The sequence below is a fragment of the Malus domestica genome, chromosome 11 (genome assembly GCF_042453785.1).
Source record: "Malus domestica chromosome 11, GDT2T_hap1".
Classification (NCBI taxonomy): Eukaryota; Viridiplantae; Streptophyta; class Magnoliopsida; order Rosales; family Rosaceae; genus Malus; species Malus domestica.
The window spans coordinates 33286983-33304411 of record NC_091671.1 but is presented as its reverse complement, the minus strand read 5'-3'; the positions used below and the strand labels follow the sequence as shown (position 1 = coordinate 33304411).

At 40.5% G+C, this 17429-nt stretch overlaps 2 protein-coding genes across 4 annotated transcripts; one reads left to right on the top strand and one right to left on the bottom strand.

Moving 5' to 3' along the window:
• The first annotated feature begins 252 nt into the window (after positions 1 to 252).
• LOC103448645 (uncharacterized) lies at positions 253 to 903 on the top strand. Its single transcript, XM_008387909.4, has one exon. The coding sequence runs from the start codon at positions 403 to 405 to the stop codon at positions 724 to 726; it is 324 nt and encodes a 107-aa protein (XP_008386131.1). The 5' UTR covers positions 253 to 402; the 3' UTR covers positions 727 to 903.
• A 96-nt stretch (positions 904 to 999) lies between these two features.
• LOC103448811 (protein SYM1-like) lies at positions 1000 to 5723 on the bottom strand. 3 transcript variants are annotated; one of them, XM_017335473.3, is made up of 6 exons: positions 4930 to 5723; positions 3249 to 3389; positions 2944 to 3117; positions 2026 to 2141; positions 1369 to 1453; positions 1000 to 1267 (listed from the first exon to the last, which is right to left on the bottom strand). In XM_017335473.3, exons 1-6 carry the CDS (start codon positions 4990 to 4992, stop codon positions 1262 to 1264), a joined length of 585 nt encoding a protein of 194 aa, XP_017190962.1. In that variant the 5' UTR covers positions 4993 to 5723; the 3' UTR covers positions 1000 to 1261. The 3 variants fall into 3 exon arrangements, with proteins under 3 accessions (XP_017190962.1, XP_017190963.1, XP_017190964.1); XM_017335474.3 differs by having other exon boundaries at positions 1000 to 1264; XM_017335475.3 differs by having other exon boundaries at positions 3058 to 3117.
• Between the last annotated feature and the right edge of the window lie 11706 nt (positions 5724 to 17429).

The following is a 17429-nucleotide window of genomic DNA, read 5'->3' as shown; positions in this document are numbered from 1 at the left end:
TGCGGTTAGAAATTATTTAAAATTCTTTTATTTAAAATTGAACATAAACAGTACTTGAAAAAAACTAACCGCATAATATACGAAAAAAAGATATGATTTACAGATTCCCAAAATCTTCTTAAAGAGAGGATGCGGAGAGAATCGTGTTGGTTAGTCTCTTAAGTCAAAGAGAATTACAAGAGATATAATATGTAATCGACTGGTCAAACACTCAGAGCCCAACCATTTTGAACTGGGAAAAGGTCTTCCCCTTATGGTCACTCATATACAACCATATAAGCATATCATATTATATATCTTCACAGCCCAAGCACATTACTCGTGATATATATTCTACATTCAAAAGATCAAATTACACAGACCACCATTCTTCTCTTCTCCTTTGGCTTTCAACTTCACAAAATGCAGAAGAACAACCCTCACTATAGTCACATTGGAGAAAGGCTACAAACACTCAACAAGAGTAGTATGGTGGCATCATCATCATCAGTATCATCCCCGAGGCCTCGAAAACAGGTTTGTACGTGCTCGAATCGTCCTGGGTTGAAAAGGTGTAGCCGGCACCAGTATGCAGTGCCGCCGGGAGGCAAAAAGGGGTTGAGGAACTATGGAAAGAAGGAGATTTTGAGGAGGGCATTGAGATCTACTCCAAATCGTAGCTTAAGTCTTCGGTGGTGGAATTTCCAACCAACGCCTAGTCGGCTTTCTAACATGTCAATGGCTTAATGGAGGAGCTAGCTAAAGCTGCTAAACCTTTCTTTTATTAAGTGCTGTTTTTGTTCCATAGAGGATGATTAATTATTTACCAATCTGTGTATATTAATTTTGACTCTGAAAGATTCTTGTTCGGTCAATGCATCTCTCCTGCAAATATGATCAATTCTTCCACAGTTTTTTCCACAAGTATTCTGTAAGTAAAACTATTCAATCTCACAACGAGGCTCGTGTTGATAGGCTAGTAAAAATAAGCAATATCGCCAAATCAAAAGACACATCAAGAACATGAAAACACATCTCAATTGTGAAAATTTTATCCAACTTTCCCCAAACTATACATATCACGTACATGTGCATGTTCTGAGATCGGTGCAATATATATACCATAAACAACCAGCCAAGGCATATTTCCACATCGCTAGGTATTTCACCTTTGCAGTCGCGGTCCATCATGGAATCGATCTTTTAGTCTTTACACACACTCATTGAGCAATTTCCCTCATGTATGTATCCGTCTCTGGTCTTCTAGTCGTTTTCAATTTCTTTACTTCTGATGGAAGGGGGAAGAAGTAAAAAAAAAATGTAGCACAGTGTGTAATCTGCAGCTCTTATATACGTAAGGAAATCAGTTTAAAAGGGTTTGTATAATACCTCAAGAGGACCTGTGTCTGAAGAACTGGAATTTGCTTCAGCTGGTGCCTCGGAAATTCTTGCTTCTGATTTTTCATTTGAGTAACTGGCAAACAGAAATTATCAGTAATGTTAGACGAAAATTCTACCGAAGACATGATGCCGCAGCACGAAATTAAACACCTAAACCCTCAAAAACAAACTTTGTAATTACCTAACAAAACCATAGGTTTAAACATTCCAAAAATATTATGGTTGAATGCTTCCTATAGAAATTGAGAGCAATACAAAATGTGACTAGAACATTGCCTGAGGCACATAGAAATATATACCACCCCACCGCGCTCTCCCTATATACTATCTGCCATATATTTACACATCACATTTGCCTCGAATTTGTTTTTTTTTTTTTTTTTTAGCTTAACTTCTCCAATCAACTTTTTTTATGAAGAAACATCGACTACGGTGTGTTGATCGATCCATAGGCAGGGGAAGAATTAGAGTAACTTGTTCTAACCCGAGACATAAACAAAGACAAGGATAGAACAAATTAGAAAGAAAACATGAACAATTTTAGTGAGGATAGTTATTAAGCTCTTAAAGGAGGAAAGTAAGTCATGATCATCAATCTTTTCCACTCACTAGTGAAAGTACAAATTATCCATATTAAATACTTACGTCGAGAGTATAGTCACCCAGATTAACTCTACACAGTCCACCCATAAGAGCCTTTGTTCGACAGGGATCACACCATAGGTAACAAGATGTGCAAATGGCCAAAGCTTCCACCCTGCCTGCATAACAAATTACATTACAGAAATATGTCAATTGGTCAAACAAACATTTCTTTTAACCCTAGCTTTAACCAAGGAATATGTAACTACTAAAATTAGCAGCACTTTTAACACACGTAACATGACTCGGACCATAAACCATGAGCACTTTTTATTTCTCTGAAAAATCCTGCTTTTCCTTGCGTGTTTTGGACTTCAGGAAGGAAAATGCATGTTTGGGAAGGAAAAATCACATTTTGGAGTTTACGATTGACAAAGTTTTACCCTATATGCACTACCTGATTCTAAGCCCCAGCCAGAGAAAGCAAACATTATTGTTTAAAGGTAAAAACCCAATACATGTAAATTTTGTAAAGATAAAATTTAAGTTTCTTTAAAACTATACCCGCTAGATAAAACTTTCAGACAAAATAGATTCATGTTCATTTGGACAACAATTTTTAACACCCCAAGGTAAGATAAATGGCACTAAACTCTTATTCCAAGGTTAAACTACATCACAGCGGAAAAGAGAGCTAACACTACATGGACACAAAACAGCTGACACAAATATATACATGCCAGCATAAAGTTTAATACACAAACATTTTTTGATTGACAACTGATGGAACCTTGCTACAAAAATAGTATAAACTAACAATTCAAGTTCAAATTGATTAAAGACTTTGGACGATCTTGACTTTTCAAATGTCCACAAGCTAGAGGACAGAGAATCAATTAAATTTCAGGTCGTTTGACTCGAAACACTGAAGAGCGCATGAAAAGATAGTACTTCAAAACAAAAAGGCAGAAGTTCTCTTACTGTCAGCATCGGCAAAAATGTTGCCTTAAGTTCACTAAAAATACTTATGAGAGATTCAAAACGCAAAAATCCCAAAACTGTAAAGTAAATGCTGTTCCAAATCGCTGCCCATACAGTTTGGTCGAAGGCTACTTTGACAGGAACCACCCACCAGTCTTGGAAAGGAATAAGCTCCTGAAACAAGTTTAAGTTTGTTTAAGGAGCCCAGGAAATTTGTCTTATGGATAAAAAGAAGAAAAGAAAATGTTGACTTCTGAAAATAAACAACTGCAGAAGGAATTTTTTACTTCACAACAGCAACACACCTGGGCAATCCAGTCCCCTACAGAGTACACGACACCACTAATCACCATTTTGGCTAAAACTGGGTTAGTCTTGAGAGCTTCCTCATAAGCAGACCAGTTGTGTTGAGGTGCATACCATAGGATCTCATATAGAGTCCAACCCTGAAATGAGTACCAAACACATAAGTCCCATAGACAAATTGTTAAAAGTGCAGTGCACATGTAAATAGGAAATTATATAATCAAGCAGAGCCAGCCCTATATTAATAAATAGTTTAAGACATACAAATCACAAATCACAGCCTATATGAAATCTCCTAAACATAACTATGAACTAATCAAGAAATTTCCTGAAGATAGCTAAGAACGAATCGGACAGGACCAACTAACTGCTACATAGTCATACAACTCTAACCATAAGAGACAAGTCCTCTTCACCAAATTCAACTTCAGAAATGGCAGCAATCTCCAAGTTTCCCAGCAATCATTTACATCCAATTCTGTTTTCTTTTTCCCATCCATAACAAGCAACTTACTTATCTCACCATGCTTGTTCCATCCATACCATTCTATGACCTTTTTACTCCCCCATGATTGTCATTTTATAGTGCAAAACCATCCATGATTCGACATAACAGTTTCAGATCACGATTCCTTCGGATTAACAAGTTTGCATAATCACAATCCTTCAAAAGCAGTATCCACTTCATTATTTCCTTGTAAGTTATATAAGAACATCCCCTCACTCTCGCCTCCTCATGGATGATCATATAAAGATAACAACAGTTAATCTGAATATACAGCATCAATCCAGCATATTCACAACTCATCATAAGACAGACAACCTGATCCACACAGATATAGCTGATACCATCGCCTAAAATATCGATATTATCCCGATATTTCCATTGAAATTTCCGTGTTTTTGGACTACCGATATTTCCAATATCATCGATATTTTAGACCTTGATAGGAACTCTATGTGGTACTAAGTCACTTATGTATCTTATCATGCAATGTATAAAGTGTAAAATATTGTACTAATTCATTATATATAAATGATTATGGTGTGTTTAAACTTCTTTCATTAATTACTACATATTTTCTACACTCACAATGTTTGCCAGCTCACTATATAATCAACTTAAATCAGTTAAATTCATCATGCAATGCATTTCCTTCCAATTTTTTGTGATAAACTAATAGATAATTGATTAAATAAACATCCTGCAAAGTTTCAATAAAAATTTCTAAGTTTTTCTTACAATTTCCATGGTTTTTATTCAATTTTTATCGATATTGATAATATCCTGATATTTCCATCGAAATTTCCGTGTTTTTTTACTACTGATATTTCCAATATCATTGATATTTTAGACCTTGGCTGATACAGCTCAAGTTTAATCCACCAATTGAACTGAAAATTCTAAATCTTCGGACTCAAAGTCAAAAAGCACTCAGGCAATTGAAACCTCAGTGTAAAAGTGGCCAATGTTAATTACCAAAGAAAAATAAGCAACCTTAAAGAACAAGAAAGGCGAAAACCGAACTTAACTAAGAACCAACATCACCCCAAACCCATCTTCCTTTAGCATAATTCACATCAAGTTCTAACACACAATCACATGAAAACAAATAAAATGGCAATTAATCTCTCTAAACAAAATAAAATGGAAATTAAATACCAAAGAGATTGACTTACATGCCAGTAATCCTGATCGACGGTGATCAACTTAGTGAGAGCAAAAGTACCAGCTGCAAGCATAACAGCGGCATTGATAGTCCTATCTACCAACCTCTCAAATTCCTCACTCTCCCTCTCACTTCAAACCCCAGAAGACCCAAAACCACCAGCACCTTCAAACGAAAGCCTCCCCTCACTTTCTCCGAACCCGCCCACCTGACTCACTAACTCCCCCGGATCCCCGCCGTCGCTATCCGCCCTGCTCGCCGCCACCGCCCCTTCCTTCTGGTCCGTACAGTCGGAGCTCTGAACCGGAATCACACCACTCTTCTCGCTCGACCACCGAGTTCAGAAGCCACCTGCTTTTCTGTTTGTTTCTCGGGAAAGATGGGTTTTTTGGGAGTTTGGAGGTGGGAAAATTGGAGGTCGAGATGGGTTTTGGGTGTGCGGTAATGGGTTTTCGGGGTTTGTGGTTTGGGAGAGAGAGGAAGCTCTGAGCAGCTATAGAGTGGATGGCGACCATGGCTGACCGTTGGATCCGAGACGAGAGAGACCGAGTTGAGTTGAGTAGAGTCTGAAATTTGTATCTCGCCGCGTTGTAATGGCGAAATCCGATTGTTTTCGCATGGTAGTTGTGGCGGGGTATATTATGATCAATTGCGTTACGTTGTATGATTTGAGTTTTTTTATTTTACGTTGGATTCGTAGGGACTTCGAGATGGACGGTGGTAGAAGTTCTTAGATTGATGTTTAACGAGAGAGGTTTAATCGTGTAAGGTTGTAATTCGGGGAAAGAATGTGGTGTAGGGATGTTTGCAGATGTTAAGTTTTTGAGGGAGAATATAGTGATGAAATGCAGTCCACGTGAAAAAAGAGAAAACTAATGACAATTTTGAATTTTATTGATAAAGATAAAATAAAGAGTAAAATAAATAATACCATGATTGATTTTTTAATATAAAAATATAATTTTTCGTTAAAATAAACAGTACCGTAAGTTTTTTTCCCATGAAAAAGGTAACTGTTTGTTTAACCAGAAAATATACTTAAATTAACAAATGTTGGAGATGTAAATTATTGGACGTTGACCTGTATATTCCTAAAGGACGCAGTCGTTCTACTCTTTTTCTCTTTCTTTTTCTTTTTTTTCTTTGACAAAAGTTTCATTAATAAGAACAACTAGATACAAGAGGTGTTAGATGGGTATAATTTCTCCAGTGGATGAGGATTTTCTCCAGATTTTCCTTGTGGGGTATTCTAGGGATCCTCAGAGCAAGTCCACCCCTAAGGACTTTGTGCCAACACCCAGCGCATTTATCCACTCAATTGAACAGTAATAGACCTCAGTGAACAGTAATAGACCAAAGCATCTCAGACCCTAAAAATACACTGGCACCCAGTCTATCTAATATTATATTATTTTATTCATATCAATTAATATTTTATCATTTATTTTATTTTTTATTTTTTCTTCTTTCTTCCTTTCCCTCTCCGATCCTTTCTCTCTCTCTCCCTCTCTCTCTCTCCCTCTCTCTCTCTTTTCCAGCTCACTCCCATGAGCTCTCATTCTCCTTCCTCTTCAAAACCTTCCATTTCTGCACGCCATCCACCCCTGCATCTCCGACGTTGTCGACGTCGTCCTCCTGCATCTCCACACCTTCGACGCCGTCGCTTCGTCCTCCCGTCGTTCTCCTTCCGTGGTTCCTTCCCTCCCGACATCATCTCCCGCCTCGACCAGCTCCGCTCCTCAACCTCCACAACAACTCCCTCTCTGACGTCATATGCCCTCCGACACCACACTGACGTCAGATAGGCCGGTCCCAAGGTCTGTCGATTTTAGGCCAGCCTGTGGACTGGCTTGGGCTGGGTGCCAGTCGATTTCACAGGCTGGAGTGAATTGACAAGGTGCTAGCCTGGTTTTTTGACTGGGTGTTGGGCTCTCTTCTTCCCGGTGGACTTGCTCTCACATTATGGCTATTTATCGTACATCGCGCTGTCAGTTTTCGTTAGGTACCATTTGTGTTTAGTTTTAAATAAATAAATTCAAAATGATTTCTGACCGTACGATGTACGATAAACGGTTAGGATGTGAGGATCTCTAAGATCCCCACAATTTGGATCTGGATGGGATCCAAATCCTTCTCCAATGACCAATTTCTTGATATGGAGATGGTTTGCGCAAGATACAAATAATTTTAAACCCCTATACAGCTACCACAATAAACTACCACAAACAAAAGTTCCGGATAGGATTGTCACAAAGACGGCAGACGAGACAATCCGAACACCAGCAACCTGACATAAAGCCATCAACAACGAGACCACATAAATCGCATAAGCGACACAAATAGATCACCAAAGTAGCACAAAATTACCAACCTAACCCTCTCATTGCGCTACAAATGAAACTTAAACCTAAACTAAAACCAATGACATGTCCACAGGAAAGACAAGAGTACAATCGTGGCAGGAGGCGTGGGCTGCAGCCTTGCAGGACCATATGGGTGTGTCGATGCCTAGGACAAGAAAAGTATTGGGCTTGGGTTGCAGAGGAGATACCACGACGCGCCAAAATCTCCGTCACATCGTCGTCGCCGCCACCACGAGCCCATAGTAACCTGCATAAAATCGTTAGCACCAAAAGATAAGATTTGTGAACACCGAAGCCACATGAATCATAGCATAGCAAAATTGAAATCATTTGTTCATCCTCAATATTCCAATAGCTATCCGCAAACTAAAGCAACAAAATGGGTAAGTTGCAACAATTTTCCAATTCCAACAGCAATGTCCACAACTTGGAGGGCATTTGCTTGGCAAAGAATATTGGTGTGCGGAGCAAAGGAAAGTCACACCAAAGTCACTGCCGACACCGAAGCGACGTTGTAGCCAATCAGCACCACTAACCCAAAACCAAAGAACAAGTTGCATGCCTCAGTAAACCAATTCAACCGATAGAAAGCCTCAATGGCTTCGAATCTGCACAACAAACCACCATGTGTACCCGCACTACCACCGTCATGAACACGACCAACACACTCATTAGTGAAGGAGAAATAAAATTAGGCCATTATCGATGGGAAAGATAATAGCTTGACTCCACCCAACTAGAGAGAAGTGTTGGAGACGCCGATAGGGGAAAAAGAAATGGGTGGGAGGTGAGGTGTAACGCCCCACCCTGAATTATTTGCTTTATTTCGGGAAATAATAATATTAATGATAGGCCCAAACTAAACTCTTGTTTAGTTTGCTACTATTTCTTTTATCTTACTTCTAAATCTCCAAACGATTTAATTCCCATAAAATTAACCATGTTTTTAATTACCATAACAATCAATTAAGTTATCAACTTAATTCCCTAAATTCTTCTATCAAGCAACCTCTAATTCAAAGATTAATTCTTGAATATTTAATCTTACTGGTATTATGGCCGCATCTAACGTCTCGTTAGACTGCCTACATACCCTAAACAGGGATCAAGGCATTCGTAGTTCACAAATTCCAATTCTATTAAACTTTGATATTTCTACACATAACTAACAATCACCATCTAGCTTCAAACAAGTGTATTACATTAAATGCTTATTAAATTTAGTTCCAGAACATCAAAATTAGCTTAAAAATACGGCGTCGGCTCCCTGGTCACGCGCCGTCATCGGTGGCGGTCGGCCGCACCGAATTCGCCGGAAAATATCAACTATCTCCAAAAATTACCAAATTTTACAAGAAAGTAGATCTTAGTGAGAGGAACAACTTTCATACATACGGCCAAGCCCAATTTGTCTAGGAAACACCTCAAATCAGCCATGAACCGTTGGAAACCCTTGAATTTGTGAGTGTTCAATTCGACCTCAAAGTAACTCCGACGCCCCTAAACTTGTTTGGGCTTTGTTCCACACCTCAAAAGGAGTCTAATGGTGGTGGAATTGGACTTGAGTAGTTTCAAATTTTGCGTAATTTGAACCCAAAGCTGCCGCACCCCACCATGCGAGTTCTACCCATTTCAAGCTCAAATCCCATGATTTTTTAGGTGTAGTAGGAAGAGAGAAGGTTATGAAGGGTTTTACAATGGTTAACTTGATGTAATTCACCAGAAAAAGTGACCAAATCCTACCAGAAAATCACAATAGGCCCGATCGGGTCGGGTCGGGTCCTCGGGTAGCGGGATCCCCTGCTCCCCCTTCTCTCATCCCCCATTGGTCCTCCTTCCTCTCATTTTCCCTCCTTTTTCTCCTTTCTATCATTTTCTTTTAATCACAACCATCCATTTTGTTTCTTCCTTTCATACCAGCCACACACGTGGCTTTTTCACATGGCTCCAGATTTTCTGGAGCCTTCTAAAGATATTTAAAATTACCAATTTATCCCTCACTTTAAACGTTAATAACTTCTTCGTTCTAACTCCGTTTCACGAACAGTTTGCGCCTACGCGTTCGTAAGATAGAGCTCTATTCAAAAATATAAATTTTGACCTCGAAAGGTCTACGTATTTTAAATAATTAATGTCTAAACTTTAAACCTGGTAACTAGTTTAATTTAAAACTAAAATTTTATGAATTAATATAAATTCTCAATTCTTTTCACATATTCATAATTATGAATACCAAATTCATATATTTAAAATTTTCAGGGTATTACATGAGGCGCAAGGGAGGGATCAGTCATGGGGGAAGAAGATAGAAAGGAAGAACAAACAAGTAAAGGTGAGGAAGAAGGATAGAGGGAAAAAGGGGAAAAGGGAGATAGGCTAAAAGAAAGAGGAAAAGGGCTGCCGCTAGCCCCAAGCTGGAGCAAGGGGCTGGCGACTGTGAAGCTTCTAGATTAGGGTTGGTTTGGAAGGGTTTAGAGAGAGATGAGTGATTGTTTTTCAAGCTCTCAAAAAAAAAAAAATATTCTTTTCTTCTTTTCTTTTTTCTTTCTACTCAATGAAGAAAGTTGAGTCGTTGAAAATTCACCATAAAACTAATTGATAGAATAGGGAGAAATTCAATTACTTAAATATATGTCATGAAAAACGTTAAGGTTTTACCATAAAATCAACTGGCAATATGGAAAATAACTCAATTGCTTATAAGCACATACTACATTTCTATTTTCACCAATGTGGAACTCTTATACTTTCACATCTACACACATAACGTTAAATTGGCACATGATTGCCACCAAAACAAAAAATTTAATTGGCACATTATGCAAATTAGACAATATCGACAGTAGTAGAGTGAAGGAGAAGTAGTACACTTAGGGTGCGTTTGTTGCACCGGACTATCTCGAACTGGACTTATTTCAGGAACTAAGCTGGATTGACTTGGACTAGACTAAGTTGGACTAACTTAGTAAGGCGTTTGGTGCAGTGTCGGACTAACAAACTAATAATTTTCTTTTTCTTTTTCCTTTTCCTTTTTTCGGAACACTTCCCTTTCATTTCTCTCATTTTTTTCAGAACTCTATTGCATGAACACTCTCTCCCTCTATTGAAAATAGGTTAGTTTTTCAGAACACTCTCTCTGGGATTTGTAATTAGTGATTCGAATCTGGGTTTCACAATTCGAAGATTGGTTTTGCACTTCCACCGAATCTAGGTTTTTTTATTCCATCGAGTTTGTGTAGATGTGCACAAGACTAAGATGAAGCTATGGTTGCAGATGGAAGTGGGCGTCGGCAATGGTTGTTAGCCTGCTAAGTTCTCTGTCTTTGTCTACCAGCGAAGGCCTAGGCGAGCTTGGAAATGAACAGACGACGACAAGAGCAGAGAGAGCAAAGAAGAGAGAGAAAAAACGCAACTTGATTATGGGTTCTTCGAGATTCAAAATGAGCAGAAGAAGAGTTTGAGACTTTGGGTTCTCCGCAATTCAAAACAAACGAACAAAGAGTTGGTGACTCTGGGTTCTGGGCTTTGGGTTATCTGAGATTCGAAATGAGCGAACGAAGAGTTGGCAATTCTGGGTTCTCCAAGATTCAAAACGAGATGACTTGATTCTAGATTCTATAACGCGGTCAAAGAAAGATAGAGAGGTTATTTTCATAATCTTTTCAATGAAGGACATGAAATGAGTGATTCTTTAGGGGAGTTGAGTAACTCAGAAGAGTGTAGAAACTACTTATTTTATCGTCGAATCCGGAAGGAAGAAGTGGTTGTAGCTTTGAAGAAGATGAAGCATAGAAAAGCAGTAGGCCCAGACGATATACCGATCGAAGTGTGGAAAGTTTTGGGAGAGACAGGTATAACATGGCTCACTGACCTTTTCAATAGGATTTTGAAAACGAAGAAGATGTCAAATGAGTGGCGAACGAGCACTTTGGTGCCTATCTACAAGAATAAGGGCGACGTACAAAATTGCATGAACTATAGGGGTATTAAGCTAATGAGTCATACAATGAAGCTCTGGGAGAGAGTCATTGAGCATAGATTGAGGCAAGAGACACGGGTTTCGGACAACCAATTCGGGTTCATGCCAGGGTGCTCAACCATGGAGGCAATCTATCTCTTACGAAGATTGATGGAAAGATATAGATATGGGAAAAAGGATTTACACATGGTCTTTATAGATTTGGAAAAAGCGTATGATAGGGTCCCAAGAGACATTCTTTGGAGGATTTTAGAGAAGAAAGGAGTACGAGTAGCATATATCCAAGCTATAAAGGATATGTATGAAGAAGCAAAGACTGCCGTAAGAACTCATGAAGGACAAACCGAAAGCTTTCCCATAACTGTAGGATTACATCAAGGCTCATCCTTAAGTCCTTACCTTTTTGCGTTGGTAATGGATGAGTTAACAGGACATATTCAAGATGATATTCCTTGGTGTATGCTTTTCGCAGACGATATAGTGTTGATAGATGAAACTCAGGAAGGGATAAATGCAAAGCTTAACCTTTGGAGAGAAGTGTTGGAATCTAAAGGTCTTCGCCTAAGCCGATCAAAGACAGAATATATGGAGTGCAAGTTCAGTGCAAATGGAGGCCAAAACGAGTTAGGGGTGAGGATCGGAGATCAAGAAATACCAAAGAGCGACCGTTTTCGTTACCTAGGATCTATCTTGCAAAAGAACGGAGAATTAGATGGAGATCTCAACCATAGAATACAAGCTGGATGGATGAAGTGGAAGAGTGCATCCGGCGTGTTGTGTGACCGCCGTATGCCACTGAAGCTCAAGGGAAAATTTTATAGGGCGACAATAAGGCCGGCGATGCTGTATGGCACAGAATGTTGGGCGGTGAAGCATCAACACGTACACAAAATGGGTGTAGCGGAGATGAGGATGCTTCGTTGGATGTATGGGCACATGAGAAAGGATAAGATTAGGAATGAGGATATCCGAGGTAAAGTAGGAGTAGCCGAAATTGAAGGAAAGATGAGAGAAAATCGGTTACGGTGGTTTGGACATGTGCAAAGAAGGCCTACTGACGCTCCGATTAGAAGATGCGACTATGGGACAGAGGTTCAAGGCCGAAGGGGTAGAGGAAGACCTAGGAAAACTTTGGAAGAGACTCTAAGAAAAGACTTAGAGTACTTGGATCTAACAGAGGACATGACACATGACCGAGCACAATGGCGTTCTAAGATTCATATAGCCGACCCCACTCAGTGACTTGGATTTTCCAAGTTTCCAACCGAGAAGTTTTCCTCACTCGGGAAATTAAGGGAACACTACCTCAACCTACATGCTCCACTCACAAAGCTTCAACATACAAGCTTCAACAAAAGAAAAATTCAAAGAACTTAGCGAAGAAGGCTTTGGTGTATTTAACACAATACGTTGAAATGAAGCAAAGCTTATTTATTGATATCCCCGATAAGTTACAAATATGTACATATACATGAGTCAAAATAAACAAACAAGAGGGAGCCTTCACAAAGGTTGCTTAGGAGAAGTCTCAGCAGTCGGTAGAGCCCCAGAAAGAGAAGGCACCGAAGGGGGATCATTCGGAGCCTCAGTACTGGACAGAACCCTAGAAGGAGGAGGCATCAGAGGTTGATCATTTGGAGCTTCATTACGAGGGACAACCCCAGAAGATGAAGGCAATAAATGCCTTTGGAACAAACCCACAAACCTCTGATGATCAAGTAAAACCTGACCATCAGATTCCTTCATCTGGTCAAGCTTCCTCTTCATGTTTGTAGCATAGTCATGTGCGAGCCGGTGCAACTGTTTATTCTCATGCTTGAGCCCTCTAATCTCCTGTTTGAGACTCATCACTTCAGCCGCCAATGATTCAACTTGGCGGGTTCGAGCAAATAGGTGTTGGGCCATATTAGACACAGAACCTGCACACTGAACACTGAGAGCCAGAGAATCCTTAACAGCCAACTCATCAGACCGTTTAGAAAGTAGTCTGTTATCTTTGGGAGTGAGAAGGTTCCTGGCCACCACCGTAGCGGTCATATCATTCTTCATCACGGAATCCCCAACGATAAGAGGACCAGTAGGGGAGACGAAGGATGGGCGCCATATGTTGTCTGGAGAAGGCGTGGCTGCCTCTTCAACAAGGTTCAAGTCAAAACGACGGTCGGAGGGGCCAGACATTTTCAAAGGTGTTGAAGAGAGAAGAGGTCAGACAAATCAAGATCTTAGAAGTGCAAGAATGGAGCTTCTACTGGTGTAGATTCAAGTGTGCTTTGGAACTTAATGCCAGCCTCTATAAAAATCTGCACTTGACGGAGTTTCAGAAATCGAAGAGGCGCATTCTCAGAAATCGAAGAGGCGTTTGCTTTCTCAAAAGCTGGGTTGCTCAGAGACCACGAGGGTTGATCTCAGAAATCGAAGAGGCGTTTGCTTTCTCAAAAGCTGGGTTGCTCAAAGACCACGAAGACCGATCTCAGAAATCGAAGAAGCGCTTGCTTTTTCAAAAGCTGGGCTACTCAGAGACCACGAGGGCCGATATCAGAAATCGAAGAGGCACCTACTTTTTCAGCCTTATCAGCACCTGTCACACGTACACTCAACTTTGCGGAAATTACGGGCATTCTGTCGAAGATTTCTGGTGAAGTAGAAAGCATATGAATCTTACTGTTCAATCACCCACTTTCCACACGCAACATTAGCTCATGGGTACCACAGATAACTTTGCCAAAGTTCTCTGACAAAGTTGAAACACGTGAAACTTGCAGCTCCCACTACGTCGCTCTGACCAAGAAGGGTAAAAGAATAGCAAAGAAACAGCACTAACAAAGTTTAGACACATAAATTTTGAAGGTCTAGCTACCATATTATTACCCATAAGGGTAAAGGAACAATACTACTGCTGGATTTTTGGAAAGTCCCTGTGTGTCAACCTCTGTGCTCCGTGGCAAGGTAGATTAGCAAACATGCCCAACCTTTACCCACATTCGAGAAAACATTCCCAACAAGATTGCTTACTCCAAAATCGAATAGGAACCGCCCTCCGAATCTCGAGAGCCAGACTCCCAACATGATTACTTTCTCAAAAATCGAAGAGACCCTGCTCTCCGAATCTCGAGAGCCAGACCCCCAGCAGGATTGCTTTCTCAAAAATCGAAGAGGCATCGTTCTCCGAATCTCGAGAGCCAGATCCCCGACAGGATTGCTTGTTCGAAAACCGAAGAGGCACCACTTTCTCAACTTCGAGAGCCAGACCTCCTTGGATAAAGCTTGTCTGTAAGCTTCACACGCAAAATCAGCTTTCCAGATACCACAGACCACTTTTTCAAAGTGCTCTGACAGAGTTAAAACATGTGAAGCTGGCAGCTCCCACTACCGTGCTATGACCAAGCAGGGTAAAGGAATAGCATTACTACTTGTTGTTAGGGAGACTCATATATATGTTGACCTTCATCCCCAACGGACAGGCAGACCTGCAAAAATGCTCAACCCTTCCTCATATCTGAGAGGGCACTCCCAACGAAGCCTTTCGAAATATTCAGCTTTCTTTCTCCCCGATAATACCTCTGCAAACAAGCTATACTAGAGCAAGAATATCTCATATCATCAGGGTTAAAAGCAAGAGTATCCCATATCATGCTTTTTCCCTATCTTTTCCTTTGGCCTTGTTCTTACCTACAAGACAAGGAGAAAGAGAGTAATCAGTCAGCACTTGGAATCAAGCTTCCAGTCAGGAACTGACTGCCTGGAACCCCTTACCTGATTACTTACCTGGCATTGTTCTCGAGTACTCATCTTCAACATCTTATGCTTCCAGGGAAGATACCGCATCTGCTTGAGGAACAGATAGGGCAAGTGAGAAGGATACAAGGAAGCATGTGGAGACAAGCGTGACAACACACGTGCCGATACATCCACTACTTTGTCAAAAGCAAAAGTATCCCATATCAGTAGGGTCGAACGTACTCTAGATTTGATGGACTTGTTTTGACCCTCAAATTCTTCAGTCGGCTTTATACTCTGGAGGAAACTAGAAAACTCTCCAGCCCAGTTCAAGAATAAGCCTGTGGAAAGTTACTTCTTCAAAAGCAAAAGTATCTCATATCATCTCTTCTCATTTTTCTTCTCTTTATCCTACATGCTGCCTGCAAGATAGAGAGAATGAGAACAATCAGTCGGAACTTGAAATCAAACTTCTGATATGGGACTGATTGCTTGGAGCTCTGATTGCTTACCTTGTCTGTCATCTCTTTCAGCAGATCCCTTAGCTCGGCGACTTGGGGGACTCCTACTACATGGTTTGTATCGCGCTTGAACAAGCCTGAAACTACAAGTAAGCTTTAAGTGAAATTGATACATTACCTTGTGCATCTCCACCAGTTAAAGATACCACCCCTGGATGGAGGAAGAGTACTTCCAGAGAAGATGCCACATCTACCTATGAGACAGATAAGGCAAGTGAAGACGATACCACATTTCGGTACTTAGAAGTTTCGTGATTACGATATCATTCTCCCACAATATTTCCTAATGTCATTTGTACTAAATCATTCACTTGTACTCACTAAAGGAGAGCTTGAACCTATGTACTTGTGTAAACCCTTCGCAATTAATGAGAACTCCTATATTCCGTGGACGTAGCCAATCTGGGTGAACCACGTACATCTTGTGTTTGATTTCCTGTCTCTATCCATTTATATACTTATCCACACTAATGACCGGAGCAATCTAGCCAAGATCACAAAAAGCGACCGTTTTCGCTACCTAGGATCTATCTTGCAAAAGAACGGAGAATTAGATGGAGATCTCAACCATAGAATACAAGCTGGATGGATGAAGTGGAAGAGTGCATCCGGCGTGTTGTGGGACCGTCGTAGGCCACTGAAGCTCAAGGGAAAATTTTATAGGACGTCAATAAGGCAGCGATGCTGTATGGCACAGAATGTTGGGCGGTGAAGCATCAACACGTACACAAAATGGGTGTAGCGGAGATGAGGATGCTTCGTGGGATGTGTGGGCACACGAGAAAGGATAAGATTGGGAATAAGGATATCCGAGGTAAAGTAGGAGTAGCCGAAATTGAAGGAAAGATGAGAGAAAATCGGTTACGGTGGTTTGGACATGTGCAAAAAAGGCCTACTGACGTTCCGGTTCGAATATGTGACTACGGGACAGAGGTTCAGGGCCGAAGGGGTAGAGGAAGACCTAGGAAAACTTTGGAAGAGACCTTAAGAAAAGACTTATAGTACTTGGATCTAACGGAGGACATGACACAAAACCGAGCGCAATGGCGTTCTAGGATTCATATAGCCGACCCCACTTAGTGGGAAAAGGCTTTGTTGTTGTTGTTGTATCCTAATTTTGAGCCAAAAACCCAACAATATGTGACCATAGATGTTACTTTCTCGGAATCCGAGTATTTTTATGCTTCGATTCCATCACCTTCTAATCACTAGGGAGAGAATACTAGTGGTGATCTTGGGTGGTTGGAGATACCAGACAATGTAATATGTAGCTCAGGGGGAACGTGTATTGAAAACGAAAATTGTGACGGCTCTCGGCAAGACACTACTAAGAATAAAGACAGTGAAGATAGTGAAGGCTCTCGGCAACAACTTGCTGAAAATTGGACTAATGTTCAGCTGCCAGGCATTGAAACAGTTGATATTTCTCGGCAACAGTCTGCCTAGTATGATGCAAAATATCAGCATGAGTCTACCGAACCAGCATCTATCGAACCTGTACCCCTCTCTCTCGAGCTCAATAGTGCAACCCAATGTGTCTTCTCTGAATATTCCTGAGGTACAACTGATGCTCGTGTAACTAATCCAGATAATATTATGAGTACGTATAAGTTGCCGCCAAGGCAAAATCGTAGTGTTCCTCCTGACAAGTTTTCTCCTAAAGGAAAAGTGAAGTATCCAATAACTAATTATGTGGCATGCTCAAACCTTGCACTGGAATGTCAAACCTAGGTAAATAATGTGGAAGCAATCCAAGCACCAACCCAAGTTAAGTAGGCCTTGAATGATCCTAAATGGGCTGCTGCAATAGATGAATAAATGATGGCACTGCATAAGAATGATATGTGGGAGGTAACGGAGCTACCAAAAGAAAAAAAACCAGTTGGATGTAGATGGGTCTTTACAATCAAATACAAGGCAGACGGATCAG

Coding starts and splice junctions, on each gene's coding strand:
- LOC103448645 (XM_008387909.4), top strand. CDS start 403: ATGCAGAAGAACAACCCTCACTATAGTCACATTGGAGAAAGGCTACAA.
- LOC103448811 (XM_017335473.3), bottom strand. CDS start 4,992: ATGCTTGCAGCTGGTACTTTTGCTCTCACTAAGTTGATCACCGTCGAT. Junction 3,390..4,929: donor TCGATCAGGATTACTGGCAT/GTAAGTCAATCT, acceptor TACTCATTTCAG/GGTTGGACTCTATATGAGAT. Junction 2,142..2,943: donor CATTTTTGCCGATGCTGACA/GTAAGAGAACTT, acceptor TTTGTTATGCAG/GCAGGGTGGAAGCTTTGGCC.